Source organism: Dermacentor andersoni, chromosome 1 (assembly GCF_023375885.2).
Source record: "Dermacentor andersoni chromosome 1, qqDerAnde1_hic_scaffold, whole genome shotgun sequence".
Taxonomy (NCBI): Eukaryota; Metazoa; Arthropoda; class Arachnida; order Ixodida; family Ixodidae; genus Dermacentor; species Dermacentor andersoni.
In genome coordinates, this window is record NC_092814.1 from 166,232,196 (window position 1) to 166,256,922 (window position 24,727).

Genomic DNA, 24,727 nt, shown 5'->3' on the forward strand with positions numbered 1-24,727 from the left:
CCCTCCTCTCTTGTTTACATCTTTCGCGAAACCACGCCGCGCTGCGCGTGGTGTCGCGCGCGGAGCGCGCGCGCTCACGCATCATCTGGCAGAGCACGGTGCAGGTAACACAGCGCAACAAGACACGGTGACTAACGCAAACCCGCCCACTCAGCGCCTTTGCCACGGCCCGAAACCTACCAGAGCAACACGTGTGAGCGCTCAAAACCACGGAGGAAGGAAACTAAGGAGAGGCCCTACCCCCTCCGCGCGCTAGGAGAAAAGTGTGGCGGAAATGACGTAGTAGCTTCTCATTTTTTTTGCTGCTTTTTTATTTTTTTTTGTTGTATGGCCACGCCTTTTGGGCCACAATGGCGGCGTTGTTATGGTTTTGAGCGCTCACACGTGTTGCTCTGGTAGGTGTCGGGCCGTGGCAAAGGCGCTGAGTGGGCGGGTTTGCGTTAGTCACCGTGTCTTGTTGCGCTGTGTTACCTGCACCGTGCTCTGCCAGATGTTGTGCGAGCGCGCGACACCACGCGCAGCGCGGCGTGGTTTCGCGAAAGATGTAAACAAGAGAGGAGGGTGGCCCAAAAGGCGGAGCATCGCCATGAGCAACGCCAAATTCCGGCTTCACTTTTGCTTCACAAAGAGTGACGTCAGGGCCTCTCCTTAGTTTCCTTCCTCCGTGGCTCAAAACCATAACAACGCCGCCATTGTGGCCCAAAAGGCGTGGCCATACAACAACAACAAAAAAAAAAAAAAGCAGCAAAAAAATGGGAACCTACTACGTCATTTCCGCCACACTTTTCTCCTAGCGCGCGGTGGGGGTAGGGCCTCTCCTTAGTTTCCTTCCTCCGTGTATGCATGGGAATGCCGGTATATTGTGGATTCGGATTGGCATCGTTCTCGTAGAGACAGGACACCTTGAAGACGCGCTTGGCAAGTACCGTTCCGTCTGTCACGATGATTCATTTTCTACTAGAACAGCACGTGAAAAGCTGTTTTAGCTTTATTATTACGCGAAAATATGTTTTGTTTAACTATGAGAACTTGTTATTGTGTGCACGACTACATGTTACGTAAAAAGTATCAGCGGGCCGCTAAAGTTGGAGGACAGACGACAAAGTTCGCGCTCGCTTTGAAACAGTTGGTCGTCTGTTCTTGCTTTTCTTCGCTTGGTCATGCATCGTGGGTGAGTAAAGATGTAATATGCGTGAATGGAAACATTTTATGAAGATTTTACTTTGAGAACGCGTTATTTGCGTAGCCATATACACGTTTTAAACGAAGCCTCTTGCAACACCAGCCAACACGAGCCTCGCAGACACACATACTATATACACATACCCACGGAGGAAGGAAACTAAGGAGAGGCCCTGACGTCACTCTTTGTGAAGCAAAAGTGAAGCCGGAATTTGGCGTTGCTCATGGCGATGCTCCGCCTTTTGGGCCACCCTCCTCGCTTGTTCACATCTTTCGCGAAACCACGCCGCGCTGCGCGTGGTGTCGCGCGCTCGCGCAACATCTGGCAGAGCACGGTGCAGGTAACACAGCGCAACAAGACACGGTGACTAACGCAAACCCGCCCACTCAGCGCCTTTGCCACGGCCCGAAACCTACCAGAGCAACACGTGTGAGCGCTCAAAACCATAACAACGCCCACCATTGTGGCCCAAAAGGCGTGGCCATACAACAGAAAAATAAAAAAGCAGCAAAAAATGAGAACCTACTACGTCATTTCCGCCACACTTTTCTTCTAGCGCGCGGAGGGGGTAGGGCCTCTCCTTAGTTTCCTTCCTCCGTGCACATACCAGACACATACCGTCATTCCCATGACGGCACGGTGCCCCCTTAAAGAAACTCCCATAGACGGTGGCGCCAGATTACCCTCTAGGTGTTATAGTGAGAAACTCTATGGGCTAGGGTGGCTCACCAGGCGTGCTGGAGAAGGGAGATCTGTGCAGGTCTGGAGTTCAGTAGGTCGTAGTCAAAACATAGAGAAAAAAAAAAGTCTCTATGGTCAAAACGCTGAGACAAAACCCAAGCATAATCACATGCAAAAAATACTAACGCCCAAGAAGGTATCTAATTTTAGAAGAATTTTAGAACTATATGAGCCTCCTAGATCACTGTACTCTAGTCGTGCTCTAAACACCGTTGAGCCAAAAAAAAAAAAAAACGATACAGAAGAAGCAAGTGCTTGTGTTCCAGTTTTTTAAAAAGTATTTTTGCTTCCTATTATTTGTTTATAATTCTTTTATTGCATAAATTTGTATTCTTTAGAAAGAGCTGCTGCAGCTAAGCCAAGTCAGGACGCAAGTTATAAAGCCCCGCCAAAGAAAGAAAACGAAACAAAAACAATTCTCGGCAGCCTTGGGGCAGCTTGGTGAGTACAAACCCGTGTTGGTCAAACTATTCTCCTTTAAGCTGCGCTTAACGAATAAGCACAAAAGTTTGTACCCTCAGGTATGCCTTGAATTTCATTTTGGCGATGGAACAACAATCTCTGGTTCATTTTGCTAGTGTTAATTGTCACTTATGACAACCGTCACCACCTCTCGAGAGCTGCACAATCTAGTTCCTGTGCTACTCCACTGACGCTATTTGTGTTATTAATTTCGCATTTAGTTGAAAGCATCAAGTTTCCATTTTTTATTGTAATATTGATCTTTTTAGCCTAGCCTATTTGCGTAACCAAGGCTCTGGCAAGGTCATACCTATGCCGTAACGGTTGGCAGTTGTTCAAACCTCAAGGTCTCTGTCCGCTCAAAGAAACATTGGTTTGCGGCGCACAGGTTCTGCGCCGCAGTTCGTTTGGTGAGTTGTTGGTGCAGCATTAGCTTGGCGTTGATTTGCAGTAGCCCCTGTATTAGTAGATTCATCTGTTCTTTTTCTTACGTACCTTTTTTTGTTTTGTTTCTGAACGGAACGTTCCGGGAGCGCACCAACTGAATTGGGTCTACCTTGTTGACAGTGCGCGCTCTGTGCAGTCTTGAAGTCTGTTTCTATTTTTCTGCTGAGATCAGTTTAAAAAATGAATGGGCAGTTATGGGCATTGCGAAAGGACCGCAAGATGTATGGGTCTTATTGTCGATATGTCCTTACCGAAAGTGACATGTAATTCTCAACACAACTGATGCCCTCGACGCCCGTATATATATATATATATATATATATATATATATATATATATATATATATATATATATATGTCCAGCTTAGTAAACTTGCAAAAGCGTGTTACGAACAGGGCATAGGCAAAAAACAATTGCGACAAAACCTGCACTGTTATGCCTGTTTCTTTTCCTACGTGGCACGTAAAACCCCATAATTTAATTTTTTTTTCCTACGTCACGTGCGCAACGCACCCAAGTTCACACTGGTTAAGTCCAGGTATAAGCCTCCTGGACGCTGTGGTCTAGGCTAGTAATTAGCTAATACAGCTTACAAATGTGCTTTCACCAAGTTTCGTGTTGTACAACCAGGTATTGCAAAGATTTCTTGACATAACAATTGTACTGTGTGCTATTGTGTGGCCTTGAGATTGTGTATATTCTTAGCCAGACATTGCAGCTTCATAGGAACAGCACCTTCCAGGCTTCACCAGGTGGGCATGTAACACGAGCCTGCTTGGCCAACAGTGCCAGAGAGAAACTCTCCAGAGAATCCAGGGAGACATAAGATCGCCTCAAGCAACACTCTAAACTGTAAAAGCGCACAGAGACGAGAACGAAGTGAGAAGACAGGACGAGGCGCTTATGCACGACTGAAAAATTTTATTGAAAAGAAACAAATATATGCGCACAAAAATGGAGTGAGAGGGCTGTGCATGTGTGTCAAGGATCAAGGGCTAAATAATTTAAAGGCAACCTTGAACATTAAGGAAAGTCTAACTATCAAGAAGCTTGAATTCTTTATCATGTAGCAAATGGCTGACAGGGTTATATCCTCTCTTCTTTATGTGGTAGACCTCTGCCATTTCATGGGTTAACTGGTTATTTCTCTTGAAGATAATCTGAGTATCTTCCAAAACGGGATAACAACCACAATCCCTACAGTGGGCGGCTAGATGTGTTGCTCCGGGTGAATTGTATGCCGCCAGGTGTTCTCTTAGTCGCATGTTGACGCAGCGCCCAGACTGGCCTACATAAACCTTACCGCACTTAAACGGGATCATGCATACTATGCCCATTGCACAATTCATAAATTTTTTGGTGTGCTTAATACTGCATTGGGATGGCTTCCTGTGAATACGCAATGTTTTTTCAGCAAAAAACAAACTTCAGACAATTTGTTCGCATATTCGCAGGAAGCCATCGCAGTGACAGTGACATGCACCACACACACATGCAGAAAGAAAACTGAAGATAGTGGCACAATAAAGGGCAGGTTACAGATCAGTTACACAAGATAGGTAATCTCACTTTTAGCCGGTAAATTTAGTAGTTGCAGAAAAGAATGAATAAAGATAGGATGTTTGGTTAGATTGAAGAAAGCAATAGGTTTGAACTGAAATTGCAGGCAGTGCCTGCAGCATCATTTGTAGTGCTGTCAGTATCATAATGTTAGTTTATGGGCTTGCACTTTACATAAAATTGCTGTAAAATTTAGACACAGTCCTTTTATACTCCTTTCTGTTTTTAGTTAAGTAGAAAGGGATGAACTTCAAACTGCATACTTATCCAGTTACTGTAAAGAGCACATTTCATATGTGCTACCTTGCATCTGTTTAAGAAATTTGCTCTCATATGCTGCTGCGCTCGGTGTGGTATAAATATTTTTGGAGCAGGCTAAGGTATGAATTACTCACAATATTGATATCAAGGGTGCTAAAACCTTCACGTTTCATACCAGGCTCCCTTTAAGAGTGGCACACATGCATCACCGGTTTGTGCAGTGTATTATGCTTGGACAGCTCCAAACTTTAGCGTTAACACACAAGAAAAGCAATCATATTAAAAGGTAAATAATGAAACCAGTTAATGTTTGTTTAAATGTGAATTTATATTTATGCTTCATTTGACCAGGTGGTGATGATGTTTGGCTGGTGCTAGCTGCTCAAGCAGCTGGAAGCAGGCATACAATGCCAGAGGAAGGTGAAGTGGTCACTGTGCTGCACTTCAACGACTGCTACAATGTGGAGGAGCAACATGGTGAACCTGTCGGTGGGGCCACCCGCTTTTGTACTGCCCTCAAAAGCTTTGCCAACCTGAACCCATTGATCCTGTTCAGTGGTGATGTGCTGGCTCCGTCCATCAGTGAGTAAACCAATTTTGGAAAACTTACATGACTATGCCAGAAGAAATAAGGAAAATGGGAGCCTCATTGAAGTGAAGTAAACTGCCAAAAAGGTCTACAGCTACATAAGCCAAGATGTGATAAAAACAAGATATTTAAAAAAAAAACGTGTAACACAATGCTAAACCAGTCTGTGATGCTCACCAGCTTGTGATGCTCCTTTGGAACATATAGTATTGCATTACAAAATGTACTGTGTGATATTGTATGGCCTTGAGATTGTGTATATTCTTAGCTTCATGGAAACAGCACCTCTCAGGCTTCACCGGGTGGGCATGTAACACGAGCCTGCCCTGGCCACCAGTGCCAGAGAGAAACTCTCCTGAGAATCCCGGGAGACATAAGATCGCCCCTAGCAACCTCTAAAGAACACATGTTTGTATTTTATGTTAATCTCAGTTTATTAAACAGTTTTCTCACCCTAACATTGTGACATTGTGTATGGTGGACCCTATACAACTGAAGGATATGGAAAGGCACATATTGTGGAGCATGTTTAAAAACTTTCTACTAATAAAATTAAGCATACTGTTTCTTTAAAAGTTATTGCGTCTATATGGGAATTGTGAGTTGAATCAAGTGAGAAAGTGTGTTACTCTTATTTTTTTATTTAAAAAATTTTTTTCTTCCTATAAAGATAGGGTTCCCGTCGAAGAAATATTTACAGCAGAACTCGCAGGTCGGCATATTGTGTTTAATAACCACACACCTACCGAGTCTCTATCTAAATTCTTAAACCACCACCTGTCAAACATCCCCACCACCCTCCCATCTTTTGTTCAAGACACGCTGCACTTCCTTCGAATTATCGACGGCATCAACGCCAACCAAATCCTTTCTGGCCGTGCTATTCTAGTCCCTTTGGGTGTTTCTGCCCTTTACACTAACATACCCATGAGTGAAGGAATTGAAGCCGTATCGAAATCCCTCGCAATCAATCCCCAAGCGCACGCACCTGAAGTTTACCTGTCACTCCTTAGGTTAGTTCTCACACACAACTATTTCGAATTCGATTCTATTCACTACCCACAAACTTTTGGCACTAGCATGGGAACGCCATTCGCTACCACGTATGTGAACATTTTCATGGGACAGCTTGAAGCAGACCTGTTGAAATCCTATCCTTTAAAACCCCACACCTATCTGCGTTACATTGCAGATATATTTATAATATGGGAACACGGTACAAGCGCGTTAACCGACTTAATTAGCCATTTAGTCGCTTTCACCCGAGTATTAAAGTTACTGTTCATCAGTCTCCTAGTCAGATCAACTTCCTCGACACAACAGTCTACATAGAAAACAAAACTGAGAACGACACTTTACCGGAAGCCTACGGATAGCCAGCAATATTTAGACTACAACAGTCATAACCCACGACACAGCAAGCAAGAAATTTTTCTCGGACAAGCGAAATGAATAACGAGAATCTGCAGCGAAGACCACGATTATATCCACCGCCTAAATGACCTTAAAACAACACTAGCAGAAAGAAACTATCCACAAGTTGCTCTCGATAGAGCTTATGATGTCGTGTCAAGATTGAAGAGACAGTTGGAATTAGCGAAGAAACAGCCTACACCAGAATCTGACAGACCGCGAGTCTTTATAACAAAATATTCTAATTCACTGCCAAACATAAACAACGTAATACAATAATACCACCCAATATGATCAAGTAACGAGCGTCTGCGAAAAGCGTTCCCGGATGTACCTAGGGTTACCTATCGCCGCAACAGGAACTTTAAAGACATGTTAGGGCACACATCGCCAACATCATCCCCCCCGTAATAAAAGTACGTTGTTGCCCCATGTGCAAAACCTGCAGGCACCTTCAAAATGACATTACAATTAAAAGCACTGCAAATAGTTATACACACGAAGTCAAATCTAGCTTTACTTGTACAAGTTCAGATGTGATTTATATGCTTCAATGTTCCTTCTGTAAGAAACAATATATTGGTAAAACAGGACAATCAATGAACGTCAGATTAAACAGACATCACGAGGGCCCAACTAAAAAGCTCCCCAATGCTGTCGCTGAGCGATTCAACCAACCGTGTCATAACTTTGATGAACATAAACTCTACATCTTACAGTCAAATTTCCGTTCTGAACGAGAAGAAAATACAGAGAATCATATCTTATACATAAGTTCAAGACGTTGCAACCAGTAGGCATAAATGTTTCAAAGGGAGCTTTAGAATCTCTTTGCTATGCAGAATTTCAAGCTATAGGCAACAACACTTAGTTTGGTTGCTTAGTGGTTTTTCTTCCTTTCTTTCCTTTTTTCCCTTTTATTTATTTATTTTTTCCATTTCAGTAATTTTTTTTTTCCCGAGCAGTGTTTCCTGCTGCTCCTTCTATTATCTCTTTCAGAGACACTATAGCCCATGACCACCAGCGAGGCAGGTAATAGAGGGATGCTGTGCAAGCCGCTGACACACCGGCTGGCACACGGCCATGTCAGCGGCCTTGTGCGCAGCACTCCTTTATTCTCAATTCTACACCCTCGCTGCTAACACACCGTCGCTTGTTGTCGCACCCACACGCCTTACCCCCTCTCCCCTTTAGAAGAACCCGACCTATATATACTGTGCCGAAGAAAGCATATGTCGCCTTGAAAAAGACAAGTCCACTTGTCGAAATGTTTGCTCCCGTTTTTACCTTGTTCTTTTGCTCATCATACTAAGTAAGTATGTGATAACTTAAGGAATTGTGCGACACATGCGTGGCCAGATGTAAATCTATGTGGGTATAGTACTGCAGAAAAGCCATTGTTGTGAAGGTACTTTTTACTGTGCACATTCCAATGTCTTACGGGGGTGGCTTGGTTAGGGAAATAGGGCGATAATTTGTGACTGTCTCTGTGCTTCATCCTATGAATCAGTATGAAATTATCTGCTTTCCAATCATCTAGAGATGTTGAGGTTGCAAGACACAGATTGTTTATGTCAATTCATATTTAAAGAAGACACTTGCACAGGGTTTATAAGATTTGAAATATTTGGCTTTATATTTTGTAATAGTTTTAGTACTCCCATGATTATCATTGGCAACTTCTTGCATGTTTATTAAGGCAAAAAATGAATGGTTTGAAGTTTCGTTCGGTGCGGATCTAGAGAATACAGATCAAAAGTAATCATTAAAGCAATTCACCTTGTCAAGGTCATTATGTGTCTGTCGTCGTTTGTAGTTGACAGGTCATCTCTATTATTAGATTTAACCAATTTCAAAAAATCTTTAGTTGAGCTTCGGGACTTCAGAACACTGTTGAATCAGCTGATATTGAATTAACAGAAGTCTACTGTGTTGTGCCAACATCTTTAATTTGATTATGCATCCACTTCATGGAATCGGGAAATAGGTTAAAGAGAAAAGGCTCTTCTCAGAGTGAATATTAAGCTTTCAACTGCACTCTGGCATGAGGGACACGCAGGCATTCAGTCTTTGCTTTCACTTGCAGTGAGTACATTCACCAAAGGGGAACAGATGGTGCCCGTCCTAAATTGCTGCAAAGTTGACTGTGCCGTCTATGGAAACCATGATTTTGGTGAGTCACCCTCTCTGCAGTCAATGACCAGTGGATCAAATGTAAACGCTAAGCATATGAAGAGAAAAATCTGGCCCCACCAATCTAAGACTGTTTAATGCAGTATGCATTTTATGTGTATGCATCAACATGGGAAATGTTTCGTGTTCTTGCACATGTCCTGTGTTGTGCCCAATTAATGCACTATTATGAAAAATTGCTAGCTCATTAATTGCATTAAGGAAGGGTTGGCTGTTTGGCCTAGTGGGGTGGTACATGTATAGAGGAAATTAAAAGAAAAAGAAACATTTTGTGATTTGTCGTGTTTATCTCAAAACAATGCAAGGATTATGAGAGACACCGTAGTAGAGGGCTCTGGATTAATTTTGACCACTTGAAGCTCCTTAACCCTTTCGCTGTCGGACCTTTCTGGCCATGACACACCCCCAGTGTCGGCTTGGTTTCAGGGAGCGAACATAACAGGGAATGAATATAGCAATTTATTTTTGATTATGATTGGTATACAAATAACATAGTCAATGCAATATGCACATTTCAGTGTTCTGCAGCTGTTGTTAGTAAACATCATCATCATCATCAGCCTGACTATAACATCCATTCAACATCCGAATCTGACGATGCGGAACTCATCTCTTCCTCGCATGAGACGCTGTCCGAGTCCAAATCTGAGCTTGGCTTGTATTCTGAATCGGCAGAGCCACCGCTCCAAAGAGCAGACGAAGGTCCCGCGCGCTCAGCCATCCGAAAGTAACCGCGCGCAGGGAGGATGCGCTTTCAGTCGCCTGCACAACAGAGAGAAATGGGAGGTTGTGTGATCAAGAAGACAGAGGGAGATGAAAAAAGGCTAAAACAAAGTTCGAAGGGCTTTACGTTTACTGCTGCAAGTCGGAAGCGAGGGTGCGGCGAGAGAGCGAAAGCAGCAGTCGAGTCACTCTTTTCGGAGAGGCAACGGCACGTGCGTCTGAACTTGACGCGCCGTAGCAGACACACCGACAGAAGAAAAATAAAAACCTTCAAACCAGTGGAGATGGCAGAACAACCTTTGAACCCATAACCACACGTGCGCGACGCATGATCCAGCGAACGCGGAGCCACTGCGCCACTCAACAAAGAGAAAGTGGGGAGTGGCAGTCGCACCGTACTATTCAATACATAGAATAACACAAGTCGGGGTGAAAATACGAACTTGTAGAATGAGTCAACAGATGGTGTGGCCAGTCCAGGAGCGCCAGCTTTGCGCTCAGGCGCGAAATTTTGAATGCACGATAGAGAACGTACCGGTACGTCAGTGACACTGTGGGAAGGAAGCGCAATGACATACCGGTACGTCCATGACAGCGAAAGGGTTAAAGGGGCCCTGCACTCCAAATTATGCATGTTGTTTTCATTACAATTTTGCTTACCATAGAACCTGACAATGCTTCAGCAGCAGTGAAAGCACTGAGATAGAAGTATTTATTACTTTAATTTGCTCCAGAAATCAGTTGGTGTGGCTGCTGTCTGCTGGGTATGTCAGTATCTCAGCGGATGCTAAATGCTAGTACCAGCGAATGGGCTTATATAATCCTTGTATGCTGACTGTCAAAGTAATGCGAGTAAGCACACCTCTGTTCTGCGTAACAAAAAAATTAATTTCTGCATAAAACCTGAACAAATAATGTTGGCTCGGGTATCTCTAAAGCCCACCAACCTGTTAATGGAATGGTGCATTATATTCTGCGGATTCTTTGTTTGACTTTATTTTCATTGATTTGTCAATTGGGTATGTGCCACTGGGTCTGTGCCCGCTCTTGGCCAATTCTGCAATAGTGGGTATGTGCTACTGTGACACAAGAAATACAGAATGCTTAAACGTAGACAGATATGTGTTGCACTTATCTGTGCAAACACCTGCAGTCACCATTATTCCCTCAACTATTGTTATACACCGCCTTCATCCTTGTGACATCGCTGTGGAGACATCTTGCACTTTGCATCTGCCTGATGTGGTGTTCATTTTGATATGGCTTTTGAGTGGTGTAGTGCATATAACATAAAAATTGCATGATGATAAACTGATGACTTTTGTAGTGAATAACCATAAACATTTCAAGAGGTTTCTTGCAAGTTTTGGATGAAAGGAAACACAATTGTACGCACTGCCGTTAGTTGTACAGGATTTAATTAACCACTTCACTGAAACTTCACATGGATTCCGACATGTGTGTTTGGTCTGCATAGTTTTTTTTAAACATTGTAAATAAACAAGTTTAGTCACTGGACTTTGAGCGCAGCTTTGAGCACAATAGGAAGGACAAGAAGCACTGGAAGCAGTGAGAACACGGTAGCAGCAGCATTCAATTGCCAATGGCTCTGTTCAAGCAAGGTGCTATAAAAGACTCCTTTCTGTAAAAGATATCGAGGTATGTGTATACTTTTTAATACCATACACACTCTACACCTTTTGTAAATAGTGATGCAAGGCGCCTTTAATAAACTGCAAAAGGTGGCAATGCCTCATGCACATTCATGGGTGTATGCAGATACCATTCCTAGTTCATTAAAAATTTCATTTGTGAGGCTGTTTTAACCAACTGCATTCTTATGAGCAGTTGTCAAAAAATAGAGAGAAGAAAATATTTGACACAGATGCATGCGACAAACATAGAATGGAGGAAGAAAAGCAATAAAGGATATGTGTGCTGGTATGGGTAAAGAGGAAGAGGGCACTACATTTGGTATATCTGCTCAATGACTTTGAAAGTGGTGCCCAGTGCTCACTGACACTTTCCGACATGTAATCTGTTGGTTAGACACATTTAGCAATGTATTCTATGGCCTGCATCACTGACTGTTGATGCACTTGACAATGATAAAGCCGTGCCCACAATTCACATTTTTGTTATGTATGTGTTGAAGATGAACGCTTACATAGAGACGTAAGTGCATTTTGTGTGAATGAAAAATGACATGGACACTAAGAGACGTCGCTTTGCATTACAGTGGCTATCTTAATAGCTGAACAGATTTTTGCTGTCCCGACATGCTCCCAGCTTATACACTCCACATTTGCAGTTATGTTCTCTTGTAAGGTCTGAGAAAGAGGAGGCATAAAATCAAAATGAGATCAATATGTTTACCCACAGCGGTGCTTATGAATTCATATTCCTTTTGTGAAGTTTTGGCTTTGATCTCACTCTGGCTGGAGCAGCATTACAGCTTGCACAGCAATGCATAATGCAATGGCACCCTTTGCCTTAGCATAAAGGATCTGTATTTCATTTTTTCCATTCTGTACTGTATTTTTCTTTCTACAGTCAGATGTAGATATAGCAAACATGCATATTATTACTAGTATAACAAATGATTAGACACAACAAAGTAAAACTAAAATTTGGCTGGTTGCCCCTTTAACAGTGGACTTTCTTACAACTAAAATGAGACCGAAATTGCATAGTGCTGTGTATGTGTGTCAATTTATACTCTGTCCTCATCCAGTTGCATTGCACTGTGTTATCACAAAATTGCGAGTTCGAACACAATATAAGTTACAGCAAAGCAAATGTAATTGTTTCTTCACAGCTCAAAATATAGGTATAGTGGAATCACACTATAATAAAGTCAACTGTAACACTAAAATACCTTCATTATATTCTGTATTTGTTATAAGCACACATGCTGATATTGGCAAAAACTTTGCAACAAGTCTATGTTGAGGAAATGCTAGTGTGATGTCTCTGATGGGCCAGCAAGGTCTCCTGCATATTCTATGACTCCATAGAATATATTCTATTCTATCGGCAGCTTGCCTTGCCAATCCGGATATCGGCAGCTCGCCTTGCCGATATGTGGAACGGGAACAACAGTAAATTACATACACATGCTTTGTGCTGTCAATAATATGCAACCCCGCAGTTGGTGTGATCTTTAAGATCTGCATTTTAGCTTCCTGGCTGCAATACAACCAAACCATTGGCTGAAACGTGAATGTGCACCCAGCATGTACTTTTTCAAATTGTTCTTGGACGCTGAGGGGGCTGCATACACACCCGAACTCCACTACTATGACTGTCAGTCTAGCTCACATGTGTGATCTTGCATTTTATTGCCAATCACATGTACTGGTATGAATATACTGACGAGCTTCCCACAACAGCTTGTTGCCAGCCACTCTGTTGGCCATCAGAAAACTTTAGCCAGTCATACTACCCAAGCCACTAGGCCTAACCAGTGCTGCTTATCGACAGTCTGCAACCAAAATTAAGGTACTGAGTCAATGTTGTGACAACTTTGTTAACACCTGCCATGTTTGCAGCATTGCACGTGGATCACGTCTGAAAAATTTAGCAGTATGCTGTATGGCATTTGAAAATTCAGTTGCCATTATACATTAGTCCTAGGGTTAGGTGGCGGTGCCACAGGGAAGTCAAAAGTTTCATAGGTCCAAAAGATAAGTCAGCGGCTGTATTTGACATTTTTACAATTAGAATACATATATCGAGATGCATGCAAACAAAAATTTGCTTTGATACAACTGATACCATGTTGGATCCCTCATTTTCGTTTTTTTACAGCAGGAGAATCCTCATTAAAATGAAGCATGATCAACCGAATTTTATATTTACTTTGTTATATCTGCATTAGTTATATTGATGTTGGACAGTAAGTAGTTGCCAAAATGTCAAATCAACAGCAAGTGCAATTTGCAGCAGCAGTTTTTTTTACTGTTTGAATGTTCTGATCAGCATTGTGAGCAAAAGTGTGCTTTCTGGCCAGTGGCTTGGCTGGCCTGAAGTTTTCTAGCTGGTGATGACCCTATGTGATCGCATCAATCTCACAATTGTCATTGCATCGTGTTATGTGGTGCATGTTAGATTGCGCCAGAATTTTCATAATTTGCCATTGTCCATGTAGCATTTCATGCTAGTGACTATATAGCCAGAAAAAGTATCTCCTATCTGCTTGTTGAGTGGCCACCTTAGCCAAGGCAGTAGCTTGTCGGGTGGACAGGAGTTGCTTTTGCTGGCCCATTTGTGGCTTGCAATGCTGATGCATGGCATCACATTTTGGCTTCTTTTGTATAGACGTGGTCACGAGGTTCAACTATCTTAAGGCTTATTTACACCATGTAACATCTTTCCTGATTTATTGATCAACAAGTTTCCCAACATGTTGGTAAATGTCTGTGTTGCCAACTGCTGCCAATAATTATAAAATTTTCATGCCAGCAAATGTAATTGTAATTTTTATACCACGTCTTTCATACATTGGTATGAAAGACGTGGTATAAAAATTACACCTGCTGGCAAGCGTTATGAAGATATCTGCTGTTCTTTTTTATTTTATTTGCATGGCACTCAAATCAACATGTGCCCGAAGACTGTTAACCTTTTCGCTGTGTAATATGAGGATTTATTACAAGACAATGGGCAGAGTCTAGTTGCACTGGCAGTACATGAACGCTGATCGCGCACACAGCCGACACAAGAGCGTTTTCTTCGTCCTTCTCTTCACTACAATGGCCCCCGGGAGAGAAGAGGAGCCATCCTGGCGACTTACGGCGTAGGTAGGATGAGGGGGTCATAGTACGGCTTAAGTTAATTTACGTGAACCGTGTCACGCCCGCAACGCCTAAGGTTGGGTGATGGCATCACAGGTTCAACAACGTAGGTGACAGCGAAGGTACGGTCTATGATGCGGTAGGGGCCATCATAGCGTGCAAGGAGTTTGGTTGAAAGGCCAGGGCTGTGAGGCGGGACTTACAACCAAACAAGGGAACCAGCCGGGAAAAGTGGTATAAGCGCGCCACTGTCATGCCGCCACTGTCATGCCATTTGCGACCATCAGGCAAATAATTTCTGCGGTAAAGGACGTTGTCGCGTACAGCAAAGTGAGCGGCTTCCACGACATCCCCTATGTAGCTGGTGTAAGTCTCGCCGGGCTGTTGAGCGCGCTGGCGTAGGCGCGGTTCAGCACAGAGTTTTCGCAAGGCCGGGTGACCGAAGACTTCCGCGAATGCTGTTTTTAAAGCAGACCAGGTTTGTAGTTCCCGTTCATGATTGTGGAACCAGAGGTTTGCAACGTCAGCAAGATAGAAGATGACGGTATGTAGCTTCGTCGGGTCATGGTCAGGTAGAGAGCCAATCTTCCACGTCAGTCTCACCTCATCCGCTAAAAACAGGAGGGTTCCACTGCCGCTGGACGGTGCCGCACATGATAGGAGTGGTGGATGCTCCAAGCGGTTTGTTAGGAGCCTCGTTCATGGTAGCGACTGGAGCAGTTGTCAAAGTTTCGCTGCGAAGTTTCAGGGTAAGGTCGGGGAGTGCAGCACCTTCCACCAAATGTAATATGAGGATTTATTACAAGACACTGGGCAGAGTCTAGTTGCACCAGCAGTACACGAACGCTGATCGCGCGCACAGCCGACACGAGCATTTTCTTCGTCCTCCTTTTCACTACAGCTGTAATTTCTCTTCACCGGGGAGCTCACAGAATGCTTCAGCAAGCATTGCTGTGCACATCGCATTACTTCCCTACACAAGCTTCCACCTTCAGGAAGGAGAACGAGATGTGGTGTGGTGTTCATGTGCCTTTATTGTGCAGTGTACTGCTGCCTCAGCCAGGATTGCTTTATGCTTTATTCTCTGTCATCAGCAACAACCTCTTCTCTGTCACATATCCATGGCGATATGTCCTCCTGGTCCATGCAACAATGCTAAGGCATGCTCCATTGTAATGAAGTCTTAATGGGACAATTTATCACAAAAAGTTTGTAGTAGGTGCAGGACAAACAAGAAGGTTCTCATGTAATTGAGTTTAAGAGGCCTTTTGTTGACAACACTGGAATTGTAGCAAAGGAAGTGGCTCCCACTTTTACTAGTGCCACCATGCTCCCAACGTGTTGGGATTGTCAGTTTGGTTTCGTTTGATTGTTGGTTTGGCTATCAAGTCATCGAAATTTATGTAAGCTGTGCTTCCCAGTGTCTTTCTGGTGATCCAGTGTGACACGGCTGCAATAGCACATTTCTTGTGGAGTTGTGGACAGTGTTGCCTAACCGGTTGCCCAGTGTTAATAAACCCTTAGAGCTAAAGACTGAATGACTGGGAGATTAGCTAATCTGCACATTTTGAATTAAATGTAAAGCTTAGATGGGGTATAGATTATTCCATTCTACATTTTGTTATCGGAGTTGTTAGCTTTTTAGAAGTAAGTATGACCTGCCGTGGTTGTTCAGTGGCTATGGTGTTGGCACGAGGTTGCGGGATCGAATCCCGGCCACGGCGGCCGCATTTCGATGGGGGCGAAATGCGAAAACACCCATGTGCTTAGATTTAGGTGCATGTTAAAGAACCCCAGGTGGCCGAAATTTGCGGAGTCCTCCACTCCGGCGTGCCTCATAATCAGAAAGTGGTTTTGGCACGTAAAACCCCATAATTAAATTAAAATAAAGAATTAAGTAAGGCTACTGCATAAAGTCAAAAGCAAGCAGCATGTTCTTACTATTAAATTCTTCCTTTCTTCTTTTCTTTTTAGATTTTGGTGTAGACAACTTGACAGAGTTTGCAAAACAGACCAAATTTCCTTGGCTCATGTCGAATGTAGTAGACAATGAAACCGGAAAGCTGCTGGCTGATGGTGAGGAATTTCTAATCTTGGAGCGGTCAGGCAAGAAGGTAGGCCATGTTTGTTTTTCTTGGCTCCTTGTCTTGCTGGTCTTGATATGATTTATTAACACGCTTTTATGATCTGTTGTGATCTATCTGCAGTACAAAGAGTAGCTGGCTGTGCGACATTCTGCAGCAACATCAGCCTCTGTGAGGTGTCATAGTTTTCAATACTCAAACCTGCTACACTGCTATGTATGGGGGGAGCATCTCTGAGAGGGAGGCTAACAAACATCCACACAATGCTAAACTGCAATGGCTGATATTGTGGAAGCACTGGATAGTATCTACAAACACCATCTGATCGAAGGATAAAGCTGTTATTGAAGCTGAATTAAGTCAATAGTTGAGGCTGAAGATGTTAAATAATTTGGAGCAAATAAATATAATCTTGTCTGAAATATCATTGCTATTCCTGAAGTTGTCATTATGTCCTCAAATATGTCACACATGCAGTAAATGTTGCATCAGCACAGATTTTTGTACTGAAATGCCAATGTATCACACTAATTTTTTGTCCATTTTGGATTTAGTGTAACTGGGCTGAATCACGATTATTGATGTTGTGTACAATCATTCTGAGCACATGATTATGTGCACTACCATTGTGGTACTAGTACCATTTTGGCACTACCAACTTGTGGTATGTCATGTTTACATTGTTCATGCACATTAACATTCTTTATTCATTGGGTAACGAAATAGCTTTTTTGTAAGAGTATTTGCTATATTTTAATTTGTGTAAATGGCAGCCTACATACTTTGTAAAAATTTTGTGCTTGGTAAACAAATGAAAAAGAAAAGTTCATACTCCCCTATCATGGCTTAATTTATTTTTAGACACAATAACCTTAAGTTGTCTCATAATGCATGACAGACATTCTAGTGTTTCTAGTATAAATTGGTAATGCATAATTTTTGCACCTTTGCTTTATGACTGAACCTTACACATAAGGACTCATCTGCAATATTGTATTATTGCAGATGCAGACTAAACAAATGTACATTTCTTTGTCTCATAGGATGCTGTATGGTTTTTCCTAATAAACACCTACCTGAAGCCGTCCTGTATTGGTGCTTGTGGTGAATGTTATCATTTATAATTTTTCTGCGCAGATTGGGTTGATAGGACTTGTCGAGGAAGAATGGCTGGCAACACTTGCAACAATTGACCCCGAGGATGTTGAATACAAAGACTTTGTCACTGAAGGCCGAAGGCTGGCAAGATTTCTAAAGCAAAAGGCATGCAATTTGTCTAACATAATTTTTACTCTTGTATTTAATCAATTGAATTCTTGTGTTTTGTGTTCTACTCTTACAGGAAAGCTTACCATTATAGTAATAAAATCTAGTTAGTAGATGTACTTCTCGTTTTGAACTTTTAAATGGTATAAAATCACATGTGATGGTTACCCAGAAAGTAAATTCCAGTTGGCTGTTAACACAATCTCAATACATTATTTCACTTCGCTGTCCACTTTCTTCAACCTTCCTTCCTGTGTTGTTTTCAGGGTCATTAATGGATTCATCACACAATCTTATGCTATCTCACATTGTCAACGAAGACTGTGCCTAATGTGTGCCAGGTGCATGGCGTATCTCTTACGTTTTTGTCTTCAGAAAAACACCGCACACAAAGAAACTATTCCTTATGTAAGAATAAATTTAAATGTATCAAAAGCCATGAAAAGTAACACAACTCTAAAGCATTATTTCTCACGAACTTTCCCTTCGACTGCCTTGCTCCTTGTCATGAAGTTTTTATTGTCCATCCTTGTAGTTCCTGCCTAATTCATCTGCTAGCATCACTCCAAGCTCTTTCACTAAACACTGCACAAATTCCCAATTGCCTTATGCTGAACTTGCATTCCTTCGATAAAGGGACGGTATGGCTAAATTTCACACGAAGCAGGATGTTTTAATACCTTGAACATTGTAAATTCAGCAGTTGCATCCACACAATTTGGTTGGTTTAGTAGGACTGACAGCTACGCAGAGTGTGTTGAAATGTTGGTGGAAATGGAAAGACCATGATTTATAATGATAGAATTGAGCATGCTGTTCACCATTTAAGTAGAAATTATTTTAAATTGGCATAGAAAGTAAAAAAAAATGGCAAGTAGTGTGAACTGGCAATGAAGCCTTGGTACTTCGGACGTAGTATATGTGGTTACTATATGTATGTTGACTGTTAAGTGCCACATACTTATTGTTTAAAATTCCAGTTCTTATATTACTAATAGGCACTTACACTTTATTCTCTGCATATTGAAAAGTAACAGAAGTCCACGTTAACTTACGACAATACCTTTGTGGTAATGAATAGAGTGGCAGACCCATCGCGTCTCTCAATGCATGGCTGCGCACATGAGTGCTGTTGTACGCTAGCGAGTTTGCGAGTGAGTACTCGGAGTTCTGTGGTGTGTGTGAGATACAAAATGCCATCGGCTATTTGTGCCATGAATTGGGTGCCAGCACTGCAAAAATAGCACTAGTGGCATATCCTACCACTTAGCTTGGCTTGGCTAAAAAAAAAGGCCTGGTACATGCAGCCAGCAATAGCATGGCCTTCGAGATTGGTTCCTGTTACTTGGAGGGAGCCATTGCTGGGGTAGGGATTCGAACATCACCTGTTATTGTGCAAATACAGTGATTCAACACTTTAGAAAATATTGACATGTGTAATTGTTTATCTTTATCGGGCGACCATGTTTCACCACTTAACAAATGTTATCGCACAGCGCAGGACGCGCCTGCATGTATAGGAAGTTTCTGGAATGTTATCGATGATTCCTTCCGCTGTCTGTCGCCGAACCATGTGCAATCTGATTGAATGTATGCACGAAGTGAATAGTGTCTAAGCATGCTTTTTGGCACTGTGCCAAGCATGCTTTCTTGGCACAGTGCCAGTAGTGCCATTGCTCATAGAAGCTGATGTCTGGTGCTGATGCACACAAAAGTTACCAAAAATATTACTAGTGGTAATTTTGAAAGCCTCCATGTGGTCTATGCTCGGCCAGTGGGCTTCTGTTTTTGTGATTGCTCTTACCTCAGAACAACGCTTACAGTAAAACCTCGTTAATGTGTAATTGGTGGGGGAAGTGGATGAAAGTGCACTATAAGCGATGTATTAATTAACTGACAATGGCAGATGAGCGACTATAGACTTACTAGCCAAAAAAATCTGTTAATTCTCAGTCAAACACACACAGCCAAGTTTTATTTGTGAGCAGGCAGTGAAAAATTGGTTATTTTCACTTGCCACCGTAGAGGCTTTGCAGGGGTGACAGCATCCTCAAACTCGGCGAGGCCACGAGCCAGTCTCTCCATCAGGCCCAACTCCTCTGCGAACGCCTTCATGATGGTCAGCACACTAGCCATGTCTGAGATGGAAGGGCCATCATCCACGTTGCATCCATGACGACAATGTGGAAGTGCTAGAAGCTATGGGAGCTGGAAAAACGTCGTGACTACCATATTTTGACGTCACTATTGGTGGCAACTGCAGTCCAGGAAAGATCTGTGCGCTGCAATTTTGCTTTCTATGGTCTGCGCGCACGATAGTTTGCTGATGCCACGGTTGTATGCGCCAAAAATGAAGTAAATACTATGCTCTAACCATTTGGCATGCATTAAGCGACTACAGCATAAATACATTAGGTTCAATGGTAACAGGGCGAGGGATTCATTGCAACTATATTTAAACCAGAGTTACTTATTAAGCAAGTATGTATTAGCAAGGCTTTATCTAGAAATTTTTTCCCACTTTTACAGTTTCAAGTTAACAGGGATTTACTGTAGTTCCTCAACAGAACATGTTGAGGAATCAAGGATGTTTAACTCGCCATGCAAGGCTACGAAGTGATTGGTTTGCCCATGCCTGACTCCAAAGCCCAAGTAATTCATCGGTGTGGTCCTGCGAATGGAAGCACGTCCGAGCAATTGTGTTTGTCCGTACCAGTGCTGCTCTTTGAAACCGAAACCGAGCGGGAAGCCATCCGTGGGAAGAACGTGTTAAGTCCGTGCACGCCAATGTCCTGAATCCATAGAAAAGGAAGCAAGTTCCTGTTGTGTGCGAGTTATCCACGCCATCAGATGGTGCTCGCATTGGGACACTTATGCAATCTCTCATCACAGCTGTGTACTACGACAAGGACTTCCACCATAGCGTGTGTGTCACAAGGTGACGCCGAATGTCAGGAGATGCAACAGCCATGTGGGGAAGATGAATGTGAAGGTACACAAAAGACTCTAGGGTTTCCACAAACTTTAACCATGACATTGTTACAACAATATTTTCAAATGGAACTTACTTTCGGTGTGATTGTCCAAAGTTATTAAATTAAATCAGCTTTTAATATTGGTTGGCAGAATGAGCCGATACTCACTCATACTCACACACCACTGTTTTCACAGGCTCTGCAGTACTCACTCGGAGTTATGTGCACACACATTTTTCAGCACTTGCTCGCTACCTACTCCCGCGTACTCATACTTGCCAACAGTCGCTCGCATTCATAGTCACTCCCATTCACACTTACTGCCACCCATGCATGGTCGTACTTGCATCCACTTCCACTCACTGGCACTCATAAATACTTACTCAAGTGCACTCAATGTCACTTTCACTGACTTTTGCCCATACTTGCGTCCACTCAAACTTGCCAGCACTAACTTCCATTCATACTCATATCCCCTCACACCCTTTGTCACTCACTACTGCTCTATCTTACACCTGTGAGATATGCATGGAGTGAGTATAAGCGAGCATACTTGTGAGTGAGTATGCAGACCCATGGCTTTTAAGGCAGCACTGTTTACCCAAAGAAATCCTTGGTGTGCTTATCCACGTGCCAAGTACAGTAGAGCCCCATTGATACATTCTTTGCTGTTGCGTTTTCCCAGCTGCTACGTTGCTTTTCGTGGTTCCGACCTAAAGCTCATTGGCTCCTAGATATTCTATTCTCATTTGATACGTTGCCATTCTGTAATGTTCCCTCATCTTACATTGCGTTTTAATGTGGTGGTCATGTAAATTAAGCACTGCAGAGGAAAATAAGCCCTCAGATGTTGCTATGAACATGATAAATGTGTACTCACGGTTAAGCCTGTCAAGTGCCACCCGTGGCCCCACCCCGAAATGCTGGAAGTGCGCAGTCGTCAGTTCTGATTAGCGTGTCTCGCCATGGATGGATGGATGGATGAAAAACTTTATTAGGGTCCTTTAGGGCGCGCACTAGCACGCAGCGGGCCGCTCCCACGTCGGGACAGAGAGGCCGAGTCTCTCCGCCGCGTCGCGGGCCCGTTGGACAGCCCATAACTGTTCTCCATGGTTGAAATTTAATTTTGAGTGTTTAAAGTCAGCTTCGCCGTAGTGCAGACGTGTTATGCGGTGAAGCACATTGAGAGCGGAAAGGGGCCACTGTTGTGCAACATAGTACGTGTCCCTTAATTATACATGCATGCATGTGCCGTCCCCGGGCACAGTACGAGCTCCAAATTGTGTAATAACTATACTGGCAGCCATTCAGAGCTGTTACTGACATTGCTGTGGCGATTTGAGGCCTTCCTCACTGTTATGTCTTCCTGGCTGTTATATGTTTTTCTGCAGTCCCATCAAAACATATCAATGGTGTTTTACTGTATCATGCACAATACTTACTGTAATGATTGATGTAAAATTTCTAGCAAGCACCCAGCCTAATCATAAGAAAAAGGTAAATCAGGAGCTTGTCCAATCAGACAGCCAAAATGCAGATGGCACAATTGATAGGTGTTTAATGGCTGTCAGAAATTAAATTGATGTGGATGCCATTTTGCATTTAGTGAAAAAAATTTTAATTGCCTGCTATCTGCCTACAGTGTACCAATGTGAATTCAGTTTTCGTAGAAAGCTTTTATATCATGACACAGAGACATCTAAAAACTGGTTATTGTCGTGTCACCCAGACCAAGTGAAATCCACTGTGCAGTGAGCACTAAAATAACCGACAAGCAGAATACTTTTATTGTGGATAGTGTGGCAGAGTGCTGTGCATTTGCACGGCACTTTGCTGTACAAATTTCATACTTGTCTTGGTATCCAAAGGTGTGCACGATATGCACAGAAAGAATAATCCAGAGCAAAAGTAATAAACATGAAACACTTGTACATATTGTTCATGTGCAGAGGGAGCAAGACACGGTAGAGACTTGCATGGTTTATTTACTCAGTGGATGCACTTTGATCAGGTCTTTAGAAAACTGCAGAAATATGATTTATGTTCCATTACTGCTTGATTTGGTGATTGGACACTTTCCAAGTCATTTCATGATTTTGGAAACATCTGAAGAAAAAGAAGGGGAGGATGTGGGAATGCTTGGTATGTCAAAATGAAATAAAAGTGGTGGTAAGGCAGCACATGTTCAGCTTAAATGCTTGCTCACTATTTTAGGGTAGCCTGAGCCTGAATTGCAGGTGCATGATTCAAGTGGTAATGTGCCCAGATATTTCTTCTTGCATGATATTGTCACGTGGTAGTGACGTACGAAGAACACAGTAGCAATACTGTGGAAGACGAAACTAACTTTTATTGGGCGAACCTGTGCCCACAAAAACAGGCTACACTTAAAGAATGATGACAGCGGCGAACACAGTCGGCAATCGTCAAAATCTCATCAGCGGGTCAAGCGCGTCTGCTTTTATGCATCAGTTGTTGAATGTTCCAGAGTAATTGCTGGCACCCGCGTGTCTTTCACAAAAATCCACACTATTCGCGTAGCGTGTACATGCAATCAGATTACACAAGGTTCGGTGACACACAGCGGATGGAACCATCAATAACATTCCATAAACTTCCGATGCAGCCGCGTCCTGCGCTGTGCGATAACATTTGTCATGTGGTGAAACGTGGTTGCCCGATATAAAGTACACATGTCAATATGTTATGAGAGTTTCCCATTCTTTTCGTCTGCATTGAACTATGCAGGTCATGCATTTTTCTTGTCTTTTGCTTTTGTGCTTACAGAAAGGTGTAGATTATGTTATAGCTTTAACCCACATGAGAACTCCCAATGACTGCCGCTTGGCAGCCAATGTAGATGAGTTGGATCTCATCTTAGGAGGCCATGACCATGTCTATGAAGTCAAAAGGGTGAGTTTGTCCCTTTCATTTTTTTCCTTTTCATTATCATTTCTTCTTTTGTAAAAATAAGCTTCTAAAATAAAATACCTGGCTAAAGCTGTAAGCAAAATTTCTGTATGCATGAAATGAGTTGAGAAACCTGTACCATAGCCTGTACAGGTTCTGTACAGGCTGTTCTCATTGCAGCTTGGGATTGCATTTCACTTTATTATAACTGTCCTTTATTTAAAGTCTACCAACGCCGGTGTCAAATTTATTCCATGGCAATCGATTTGCGCAGCAGTTCTATTTCTTTTTGTGCTTCTGAATGAAGTGTCTCTGCAAGTGTCATAACTTAAACAGCTATGTAATGCTATTCCATTCATTATGGTCTAGGAAGTAAATTTTCTTAACAACTATGCTACTTACCTTAACATACGTAATGTGGTTTGCGTTAACTGAAATAAAGGAAAGCACAGGATTTAAAAAGGAAGGTGAATTTTAGAGGCTTGTACAGATTAATTGTGTTTTCATGCATATTTCTGTTGCTCCTGTTAAGGCTGAACTTGCCTGTGTTATAAAGCTGCCATTGTGAATTAAGAGAAAAGCAGGCTAATGGAAACATCTTTTTTTGGGAGGTTATGAAGTACATTTTTGTATATTATAATATGGACCCTACCATGTTTTATAGTATGGCATAAGCTGTGTGTAAAGTACTGCTTGGTGCAGTTTTCTAAGTGTGTGGTTCGCAGACCATAAAGAGTCTGAAAGAGTTGAAGGGCATCCATGGGCACTACTCTAGAGGCTCTCCATTGCCATCAATATATCTATTAAAACATTGAGCAAGGCATCTAGAGAGGTGTCTGTAACAGTACGTGTGTCTGAAGCCATGCCATCCACATAAGTAACATACTCTGTTCACAGGTTTGTAACGGGATAGATTCTGAATCATTTGTAGGAATTCTTCTTCACTCCTGGGGATGCTTTCACTTTACATAAAGTAATATCCAGTATAATCCAGTGCTTCACTGGAGCTGTGAGTATTTTGTCAGTGCAGTTGAAAACTATGCATTGTGCAAATAACACTGAGGGGGGTTTGCCATTACTCTAGTCACATGCACTTTTGCTGGCTAAGCCATTCAGTTTTACA

The 24,727-nt window shown here is 42.6% G+C and overlaps 1 protein-coding gene across 7 annotated transcripts in view; it reads left to right on the forward strand.

The window, feature by feature from the left end:
- Nucleotides 1-1,719: 1,719 nt before the first annotated feature.
- Nucleotides 1,720-24,727, forward strand: part of LOC126547063 (trifunctional nucleotide phosphoesterase protein YfkN) — a 92,217-nt gene continuing 69,209 nt past the window's right edge. For 2 of the 7 annotated variants that reach the window (XM_055062727.2, XM_055062728.2), the window contains exons 1-6: nt 1,722-2,365; nt 5,007-5,237; nt 8,744-8,830; nt 16,344-16,483; nt 17,591-17,716; nt 23,482-23,607. In XM_055062727.2, coding sequence (XP_054918702.1) covers nt 5,063-5,237; nt 8,744-8,830; nt 16,344-16,483; nt 17,591-17,716; nt 23,482-23,607 — 654 coding nt within the window. In that variant the 5' untranslated portion in view covers nt 1,722-2,365; nt 5,007-5,062. The other 5 variants (XM_055062729.2, XM_055062724.2, XM_055062726.2 and 2 more) reach the window with 5 other exon arrangements.